Source organism: Drosophila subobscura, chromosome J, assembly GCF_008121235.1.
Source record: "Drosophila subobscura isolate 14011-0131.10 chromosome J, UCBerk_Dsub_1.0, whole genome shotgun sequence".
Classification (NCBI taxonomy): domain Eukaryota; kingdom Metazoa; phylum Arthropoda; class Insecta; order Diptera; family Drosophilidae; genus Drosophila; species Drosophila subobscura.
Window position 1 is genome coordinate 599129 of NC_048532.1, and position 10984 is coordinate 610112.

Genomic DNA, 10984 nt, shown 5'->3' on the forward strand with positions numbered 1-10984 from the left:
GTACATACATATACATATATTCATGTAATTGTGTATAGTATGTACAAGTGCAAATTACACCACTCGACAAAATCGAACTTTTTTTTCCTCAAAACTAAACCACATTTTTCTGGTAGATAGAACCTTCTGTTTTAAAGATTAATGAAAAGTTTAAGATTAAAAAAACTATTATTTTTTGTTAAAGCTTTTTTCAGGGGTAGCGGTTCGATTTTTTAAATAAATTAAGTATCTTTAATTTGGATGTAAAGTACATTGTCATTCGAAAATGCTTTTTGACGCAGCTTAAAATGGGACCCAAACACCTAGTTGTTTTAGTTTACCGTATGGGAAATATAGGGCTTTAAAATGCAAAAAATTATGATTTTGTGCAGTATTTTTTATAGCCGGTACTCGAAGAGGAAATATTTTAAATTGTATTTGAGGGAAGAGTGGATGTACATATGTACATATGTATGTAACACACAGAAGGAAACGTTTCCAACCCCATAAAGTGTATATATGTATATTCTTGATCAGCACTAATATTCGAGTCGATACATCCATGTCTTCGTACAGTGTGCTGCTCTTGGGGAGGGGGCGAGCTAGAAGTGACGTAGATGTAGTTGACAGATGTAGAAAAAATGTAAAGCACGAAAAATAAAACAATAAGGTATAGCTAAGTACCGGGTATAAAAGCGTCTCACACGTTTCTATTTTGTTTTTATACCGGGTACTCGAAGAGTAAATAGGGTATATTGTATTTTTGCGGATAACGGTTGTATGTAACGCACAGAAGGAAACGTTTCCGACCCCATAAAGTATATATATTCTTGATCAGCATCAATAGCCGAGTCTCTGTCTGTCTGTCTGTCTGTCCGTCTGTCCGTCCTGATGAGCGCCTAGTACTCAGAGACTATAAAAGCTAGAGCCACCAAATTTTGCATCCAGACTTCTGTATGCTCACACTGTTACAAGTGTATTTCAAAAATGAGCCAAGCCCCCTTCCGCCTCCGCAAAAGGGCGAAAACCTCCCAAATCTACAATTTTGAAGATAGCAGAAAACTAACTCAGTAGGGAATGACCATATCTATCAGATCACCAAATTGGAATACGATTGGATCATTATTATAGCCACAATGAAGAAATTAATTTGCAGTGGCCAAACCCACCCCGTCCCGCAGCATTCACACTCTGCTTCGCGCTGTTTATGGCCTCTGCCACTGACACGGCTCTGCCTCTGCCGCGACTCTGCAGTGTGTGTCTATAGGGGAGGGTGGCGAGCTGAAGGATGACAGATGACAGATGAAGAAAAAATGTTAAATTTGACAAATAACCGCTAAAGTGCAGATGAATTACTGAGTGCCGGGTATAAAAGTTGTGACGCGTAAGAAGCGTCTCACACGTCCCTTCTCGTTAATTCTTTAAACAAAGTTTTTCGATAAAACAAAAAAATCTCCTGAGACCATTTCTTAGCCCCTTATCTTTCAGAAAAGTTGGTTTGGTTCCTTGAGGGAAAAGCGAGTCGGGTAAAGCTATTTTTCATGAATTTTTCCTGTATTTCTTAGTTATTTTTGCTGTTATGTACAATAGTTTGATAACACTACTCGACAAAATCCAACTTCTTTTTCCGCTTCGAACCAAACCAACTTTTTCTGATAGACTGAAATCTTTAAATTTTTTTTGAAGAATTATGGTTTTCTTTTATGTTAGAACTTTTTTTTTGAAAAATTTCTGTTTTTATTTTGTAACGGTTTTTTTAGAGGCAGCGCTTATTTAAAAAATTTGGATTTTGTCAAGTGGTGTTATCAACATATTTTATCATCTTTTCGTATTTAAGGAATTTTTAATTTTTTTAATTTACATTGGAGTAATTTAACGGTAAATGTATTCAAGAACTAAAAGTATCAGTCTGTTTCAAACCATGCCTAAAAGTATTATTTTTTAACTTCTTATCCATTCTATTTATAAGTTATCAGTTTTATCAGTTTGAGTTGGTTTTTCGTATGCTTTTGTGTTTTGTTTCTCGTTATTAATTATTTATAAATTCACTGGTTTCGCACTCTGTCTCTGCCTCTTATCTCCTCCATTTTGCGACATCCTCCGCCTACCCTGCTGCCCTGCCCGTTACGCCCACATATCATGCAGTTGTTTGCCGGCCTGGACATTGTCCTCCAGCTCGTTTAGGCTCAGATTGGACTCGTAATGCGTTAACTCCGGCTGCCTACTATTGTTGCTGCTGCTACTCATCGTCACACTGCTCTGGGTTCCGCTCTCCAAGCCCATGCAACCACAAACCAGTTCGTCGTCCGCATTGCAGTTGCAGGGCTTCTTGCAATTGTAGGCACCCCCAGAGGGACCGAGTAGCGGCACAAAGTTGGAACTGAAGCTGGAGGGCAGAACGGTGGTCGCGGAGCTTTTAGCCAGGACGCGCTTACCGGTTCCTTGGCTGATACACTCGCAGTTGCTGCGTTGCTGCTGGAGTTGCTGCTTGGAGTAGTCCACACTGTCGTAGGCTGGAGCAGCATTGGGAACATACGCAGGAACGGCGTACTCGTGCTGACTCCGCCGATTCGGATGCGGCTGCTGCAGGGGATGATGATGATGGTGCTGGTGCTCCAGTGTCTTGGCCATCCCGACGCCCACACTGAGCTCGCTCTGCTTCTTGGACAGCTGGTTCATCGTGTTGAACTTGCAGGCGGCGGCAGCTGCTGAAACTGAAGTGGGAATGGGCTTGTAGCCCGCGCCCCTGGTACTGCCGACAGCACCGCACTCGTTGATCGTGGCGTAGTTGTTGCTGCTGCTGCAGTCTGCATAGAGTTTGTCGCCCAGACGAGCCGCTGGAGGGGGCACAGGCACTCCACCAGCAGTAGTCCCCCCTGATTGGTATTCATGAGAGGAGGAGTACATGTTGGCCGAAGGAGCGCGGGCTGCCAGGCAGCCCGTAGCCCTCTTGTTATTGTTGGTACGACCTTGGGGCAAGGGGAGAGCCAGTCGCAATTTTTGCCAGAACTTCTTGTCGTCCCACTCAATGCACGTGCTCGTCCGGAGATAGTGTCGCATATCGAGATCGATGTCCCTCTGAGGAAGGTCTCCGTACAGGATAAAGACAACTCGTTTTCTTCGCTTGACCAACTCATGAAGAGCGCTCTTGTACTCGAACCGGGACCACTCGTTGTACAGGAAGTTCTTGGACAGGACCAGGACAAACTGCTTGGCACTCTCCGCTGCCTCGATCAAGGCATCTGCTATGTAAGCATTGATGTTAACGTCCCTATAGTGCAGGCATAGGCGATACCCAATGTCGTTCTCTAGGGTATTGGCCAGAATCTGATTTACAAAGTGATCGTCCTGCAGGCTGTACGCAAAGTAGGCATCATTGGGTCGTTCCTTGTCCAACTGGTCCACGAAACGGGTCGAGCGATAGCAGAAGTTTATTAGGCAGCTGGTAGAATGAACCCACATCTTGAGCTCGTGACGGTAGCAGAAAAGGCAAAAAATAAGACCAAAGAAGGCTACAAAAGCGCAGGTGGCTACCAGGAGCAGGGGTAGCAATCCTTCAATCTCATTTGTGTGCATGTAATGAGCCACTCCATCCCGCAGGGTGCACTTGGTCCCGTTCTTCTCTCGCAGCACACTCGTGGCGTTGTTGTAGATGCAGCTGACCCGAGAAGCATCGATAATCTTCTCGGAGCTCTGAGCCAGATAGTTGCGAAAGCGGGCCAGGTAGCCGCACTCGCAGTTCCACTGGTTGTCCGCCAGGCTGATCTCCACCAGATACGGATTAGCACTCAATTGCCACACCTCAAAGTGCATCAGTCGGTTGCCGTCGAGTCGCAGCACCTCCAGCTTCCTAAGCATCTGAAAGCTACCATTCGCTATGCTGGCAATCCGATTGGTTTGCAGATATAGCTCCCTCAGATTTTCCAGGTTGTGGAACTCGTTGCCCTCCAGCGAGACTATGTGATTATCCTCCAAATGCAGAATCAGCAGGCGCTTCAGTCCACTGAACGTTGTGTTGTGTATGTAGACCACATTCGAGTTGTTGGCAAACAATACGGCCAAATTTTTCCTGCCAAGGAATGAGTGCCCTGCCAGCTCCACAAAGTTATTACCGTCGATGTAGAGCTCTGTGGTGTCCATGGGCACGCGACGCGGCATCTCCGTGTAGCCAGCGCCCGAGCACTCTACTATATTCGTGGACCAGGTCTGGTCGTGGAAGCAGGTGCAGTTGCTGGGACAGGTCATCTCACAGTCGCAGGCATCGAACTCGCAGCAATGGCAAACGGTAAAGCAGTGCGTCTTGTACGTGCACAAGAAATGCTTGGGCTCGGCCTCAATCAGGGGAATATAGGCCCTCTCGCGGTTGTTGAGCAGCTTGCAGTAGATAGTCTCGAGGTCCATTATGCGAGGGTACTGACGCGACGTAATATGATTGATCTTTTGCAGCCAATCGATGTTGCAGTCACAGGTGAAGGGATTTCCCCCAATATAGAACTCGGGCAAGGCACGGTGCTCCCACACAGGTAGAATCCGCAGCGATTTGATGTCCAGTGTGGTTATCTGATTGGCATAGAGGTCTACCCGGGTGAGGTTCGACTTGTGCATGAAACTGTCCGGATCCACGGTGGTGATTTGGTTGTCATTCAAGAACAACAACTCTATGGAGTTGGGTATAGCGTTAGGACCAATACGCTGAATCTGATTGAAGCTTACGTCCAGAGTCTGAAGCCTCAGCTCGGCATCCAATCCGAATCTATTGGACAGGGCGTACAAGCGGTTCTTGTGCAAGTCCAACCATTGTAGTGTCGATGGCACATGACCATAATCGAAGCTCTCAAGATGATTATCGGAGATGTTGAGCCACAAAAGGGAGGGCATATTGCTAAACAGACCATTGATATCATTCAGCTCATTTCCATCCAATCGGATTGCCTGAATGCTGGAAGTCATCTCGAAGGCTCCCGGCTCGACGACAGCAATTCGATTTCGGGCCAGATTAAGTATCTGTAGGCTGGGAAGATCTCGGAACGTGTGCATGGTAATATTTTCCAGATAGTTGCCAATCAAGCGTAGGCCGTACAGATTTCCCAGGCCCTTGAAAGCACTCTCCTCCATCACTCTAATCATGTTCTCACCCAGGTCCACAGTGCGCAGATGTCGCATGCTGCGCAGTGCCAAGGGCACTGTCTTTAGCTGATTGCCATTCAAATTGAGATCCTGCAGGGCACTGCAGTTGCGAAAGGCGTCCGGATGCACTCCAATCAGTACATTATTGTCCAGTGACAACAGCGACAGCACATAAAGCCCGTTCAGGGCGTAGGCATCCAGGTATTTGAGCTTGTTGTGGGACAGCAGAAGCGTATGCAGGTTGTTCATCGGTGCGAAGGTGTCCGCGGCAATGTTCTCCAGTTGGTTGTGGCGAAGGTTGAGAATCTGCAGCGTATATAGGTCACTGAAGATTTCCGGCTCCAGCTTGGTCAGCTTGTTGTGTGACAGATTAAGCAACACTAATCGAATCAGACCCACAAATGTGCTCCGGTCAATCCATGTGGAGGTTATTTGATTCATGGACAGGTCTAGGGCCTGCAGCTGGTCCAGATTCGAGAATAGCTGGGGATTTAGCACACTGATAGAGTTATTCTGCAGATATACTTCCTGAATTATCTCGGCCTGCTCCGCAAATAGTTCCGTGGGCAGGGCCACAATCTTGTTGGAGCTAAGATTGAGCACCTGGAGGTTCTTCAGGCCACTCAAAGCCTTGTCGGCAATCATTGAGATTCCATTATTGTTTACAGCCAGAACGCGAAGGCGTCGCAGGGTTCCAAAGCCATTCGCCGGCAGAACGACAAAATCATTATGACTCACATCAAGGAACTCCAGATCCAAAGAGCAGCTGCTGGTACTGCTGCCTCCAGCTCCACGCTTCGCCGACTCCGTGGAGGAACTCGACTCCGCTGAGGCCGTGGCTGAGGGCTCTTTGCTGCGGTCCCTGAATCCCAATTCGTTGACATCCTGCAAGCGATTCTCGCTCATATTAAGAGCAGAAAGTGCAGTCAGAGCACAGAAGATGTTTTCCGGCAGGGACCAAATGTTGTTCGAGCTCAGATCCAGACGTTCCAGCTGCTTGGTCACGGCGAAGGCATCCGCCTCAATCTCGAAGTTGAGCGCAGGCCAAAGGACGTTGTGGGTTCGCAGCGTAAGGTTTCGCAGCTGGTCGAGACCGTCGAGAACCTGGCGTCCCAGCTTCCCCAGCTTGCAATACTGGATGGACAACTGATGGAGGCGCGTCAGGTGGGCAAAGGACTGCGCCTCCAGTCGGCTCTTGGCCATGATCTCATCGTTGCAAAGGATGTGAAGGGCCACCGTGTGATCCGCTGGGATCACACTGAAATTGGTCGTGTCGAATTCGCTGTTGACCGTCCTCAGGTTGCAGGTCAGTGCAATCTCTGGCTGGTCCAGGCCGGCAGCGGGCATAAAGTGACAGTCATCGGGGGCATCGTATAGAGCGGGATCCCCCAAGCCACCAGCTCCAGGGATCCCTTCCGACAAGGGACGCAGCGTCCTGGCTGGACTGGAGGGCTGCAGGAGCTGAGTGTTGGACACACCGGCCTCGCCCATGATGGCATTCGAGTGAGCCTGCTGCTGCTGGTGCTTGGTTGAGGGTGCTTGGTGCAGGGGTTCCGTGTGTTGCTGCTGCTGGGGCTGTTCTTGTGCCAGGCTGAAGACCACAGCAAGCAGGCACCAGGGATAGTAGTGGATCAGCATAGTGATGGATCAATTGCTGCTTATGAGTGAATTGGGGAAAAAGGTTGGTTCCGTTCCCTATATGCAACTCATATATATAGAGTGAGTGAGTGAGTGAGTGAGTGGGAGGTGTGTAGGGAAAACGAAAGGAAATCAATTCCCCTGGATTGCCAGGGAAAAGTCCGCGCACATATTTTCGGCTTCCCTTCAGCTGCTGCGTCTAATGGAGCCTGCAAAATTTATTTTTTTCAACCTTTTGCAGTATAGTTATTTTTTTGTCGTGGCGAAGCTTCGTTTCGTTTTTTCTTCGTGTATACTCGATATACGTAATGTAACTCTCCGGGTTGCTAGAACTCGCGGAACATTTTCGAGCACATTTCAAGGGACTTTTCGACTTTGTAATTATTACACGACGCGGCGTTGATGTAGGAACCTTTGATGAATTTTAATTTTCTGCGGGCGCGTGTGCTATTATCACTTTGCGAGTACCTCTCTCCAAAAACACAACATTATCCGAACGGAACGGAACTAAACCTACTTATATGGGTGCGCGTGTGCGGTTGTGTGTGTGCGTGCTTTATATGCAGTTGAGGTAAGCATCGTTGCACCGTACCGTGTGTGCTGCGCGCTGTCCGAGTTCTGAGAGTCGAGTAACTGCCGCAACGTGCGCAGCTCTCACTTAAATAGAACGTTGGCCGCAGGATGGATGGCGTTGGCGATGGCTGTCTGCACAGAAGGAAAATTTGGAGAGAAAAATTTTTCCCAAAGGGAAATTCGCTCTGTTTCAGTGAGAACGAATGCTGGGAGAGGGACAGGATTTCGTTAGGATTCCGATTCCCTTCGGTGGGAAACACTCGTATTTCTTCGTATGCATTATTTTACTTCTCTGCTTTTTCCCTCTAATCGCATCAAACAGCTGGCGTTCGCGGCATTTTGCTGCTGTTTTTCTGCCTGTTGTTGGTGTTTCAACGGTTGTATCCTTTTTCTGCCGTCGAATCGGGAGTCGGCTTCTTCTCAGGGCCCGTCCCGTCCCCCGTAGAGGACTCTCTGTCGCTGTCTCTGCTTTGATAATGAAAATATATTATGTGCATGGGCCACGGCAGCGACAATCTTCATACAAATGTAATTTATTTTTATTTCACTACTGCGTGTTTATGAGTGTATGTGAGTGTGTGTGTGTGTGTGTGGGGCGGGCACGTTGTGGGCCTGGGTCTCACATAAAAATAATAATTCCTCACATTTCATTAAATTACAATAATTATTGTAATTAAACTGTTTTTTTTGCGCCTCATGTAGCAATTTTTGCGGTGTGATGACTTCTTTTTTATCTCCAATGAAACAACAAGAAAATTCTCTATCATCAGGCTATCGGTGATGATTATGATAGCGATTATGGGGGTGTACGGACTTGGGTCCATTGTTGCTGGTTTTAAAACCATAGACATTTTGGTAGAGATTATAAAATATTGCTACGATAGGAACGAGCATAAAGGTTGGGAACATTTTTTTTTTGTTTTACCTTGCTATGCAATGACGTCACCATCAAGTGGCCCATGCGACACCAAGCCGAAGCCTGTTACGAGCGGAACCCAGCAGAACGCAGCCCTCCTCCCGCCCAACGGACCGAGGGGCGCTGCTGCATGACGCGCTGCGCGTTTAACCGAACCGGTCGCGAACACAGATTAATGTTAGGCTAATATTCGAGGAAAATTAGTTGTTCTGTTGTAGGTATTTTAGAATCAAAGTGATGAGTGATTTGATTAGTTAGTTAAAGATATTAAACTGTTAATAATTAGTAGATCTGTAATTTTGTCAGTCTTTTTAATAGTCATATGACTCATTAGTATTAATTAATTGAAGTATACATTTCTCACATCTTCTCCCTTCTTCACAAAATCTTATTATTTACCAAAGCTTCCTTTGATCATGCTGTTGGACCGTTGGACTGATAACCCACGACTAATTTAAATCCAAAAACTCGGCCGAGGCATACGCCTATTCTCGGAGTTTTTCTCCTAGAGTGCAGGAAAGTTTTTCCCAATATATACATACATACATACATATGTACATATGATCATGCATAGCATATTCTCGTTCTGTAGGCATTTGTCCACCATCAAGACCCAACCAAACACAAACAGAAAAAATTGTTTAGCAAATTGCGACAGCGGAGGACCCAGCTCTCAGCAGGGCTAATGATTTGCCTAATGCTTCTAACAATTATGGAACCGGGACACACAAAAGAATATATTATGTAAGTTATTAAAATTATACCACCAGCCACAGCAGCCAAGTCTAATAAGCCTCCTTCAGCTCCTCCACTGCCGTCATCGCCTTCTGTGTTCTGCGGCTCTTTCAAATGTAAATGGCGACGACGTTTTTGTTGCTCCTGTGATTCCTTTGTGTGGTGGCGGCACATAGAACCAAGGAAAAATATTTTTCCTGGTCTTTTTCGGTGGTTATCAATTTGGCGAACGCTTCTGGCTTTTGTCCTGGTCGTGCTTGTGGTACTGGTCCTGGTCCTTGTCTCGGCTCCTTTATTTATGTGCTTTATAACGCAGGTTTTTTTCTGTTTTTTCTGGCTACTTCTCTAATGTGGTTCCTTCTCTGGTGGCAACACGAATGACAAGATTTTCATCAACGTCATTAATATTAACTTTTGCAATAATTCTGGAGCTGTGGAAAATTATGAGAAATGACCCGCCAGATAAAGAGCGAAGTACTGGTCCACTTTTCGACAAAGCCATAACTCTCAGAGAGATTGGATTGGTTTCATAGCCGACTTTGGGTGCTGGGTGCCCTTGAAATGATATTATCGCGATGGCTGGGCGTCTTTCACGTCAATCTTAATTTTGGCTGCGTAGACTCGGCCTATTGACAGAATTTCGGATTACTTTCACTCAGAGAGGGCCCGGGATATTCTTAGAAAGCTTCCGTAGATGGACGAACAGCACAAAAAGGTTGCATATTTGATGGCAACCAAGCAGCTTTACTTGTACCTCGATGTCTCAGACAGGGACAATAAAAAGGACTTGTATTCAGAGCAACGGTACGGTGGTGTCTCCTTTCTATTCAGGACAAAAATCACAATTAAATGTTACAATTGCGTCCCTGGGGGCAGAACAGTAACAGTAAGCTGAGGGATAAAGCGGTAGGCTGCGTTGAAGCAGGCGCATTCTCTCAGTTGATTTTCCAATGCCAGCCACATACACATTCACTCTCAATGTTTATCCCCATCCCAAGGATCTCTCTGCATCCCGTTTTGGGGCATTTGTCTCTTCTCGTTTGTCTCTTTTCTGTTCACTCTGTTTGCGTTTATTAATTGTTGCCTTTATTTGGCCTCATTTTATTTGATTTGGTTTTCCTTCGGCTTTTCTTTTGCTATTCCTACCCCACTGCTTTTCTGGTCTTTTGTTTTCAAAGCAGAGCAGACGCAGCAGCAGCTATAAAGCCGAACCTAATTGACTTATCTTGCCTTGGATTTGCTAATTTCTTGGCCGTTGTGTCTCATGGTCTGATGCAGTCCTGAGCTTCAGTCATAAAAATAGACAGATAAGTCACTCAGTCACTGAGGCAGACAGCAGAAATTTTCGTCGCACTAATTAGCAATTGACATGAATTGTTCATTAGCAGCAAACTAAAGCTATAATTTAAACAAGCTCTCTCTCTGACTAGGCGGCAGGATATAAATCAGCCAGGAAAGATAGCGAAGACAAACTACAAATCTCTACACTTATAAAAATATAGTCTCGAATATATGTTCCTTTTTCACTGATTTCGGATGATTGATCAATAGAAGATGCTTTACCACATTTCAATAGGCAATGCTATGGGATCCAATTCAGACTCAATCAATTCAGAATTGTCTTGATTGATTCATATTTACAATATGAACATAATTATGTTAATATATTCGTACATCTATTTTCGTAAATCCCCTGAATATTTTGCAAGTCAAAACTATTGGTCTGCTCATGGGAAGCTTCTTGTCTTGTAATACTAAGGACTTGCGTAGGCAAACTAAGAACATTTGTTATTACACAACTTACTTTCCCAGTGAAACATATTACGCATCCTGAGTATGGTCTGACCGAATTCCATAATGACAATTCTTTTAAAAATAATATTGTACAAGCCAAGGACATGCCAAACAAGGATATGACGGAAAAGAAAACGTTAGTTTGAATTACAGGTAAGTTATGGCCCCGTCGACCTTCAAAATAGTCCACAGTCGTCCCAGTTCAGATAGTTCAGTTCGGTT

The 10984-nt window shown here is 45.6% G+C and overlaps 1 protein-coding gene across 1 annotated transcript; it reads right to left on the reverse strand.

Moving 5' to 3' along the window:
- Positions 1–1796: 1796 nt before the first annotated feature.
- LOC117894340 (toll-like receptor 6) lies at positions 1797–7376 on the reverse strand. Its single transcript, XM_034801325.1, has one exon. The coding sequence runs from the start codon at positions 6742–6744 to the stop codon at positions 2104–2106; it is 4641 nt and encodes a 1546-aa protein (XP_034657216.1). The 5' UTR covers positions 6745–7376; the 3' UTR covers positions 1797–2103.
- Between the last annotated feature and the right edge of the window lie 3608 nt (positions 7377–10984).

What these genes read in the sequence shown, in the direction of transcription:
- LOC117894340 (XM_034801325.1), bottom strand. Translation starts at nt 6,744, where the DNA reads ATGCTGATCCACTACTATCCCTGGTGCCTGCTTGCTGTGGTCTTCAGC.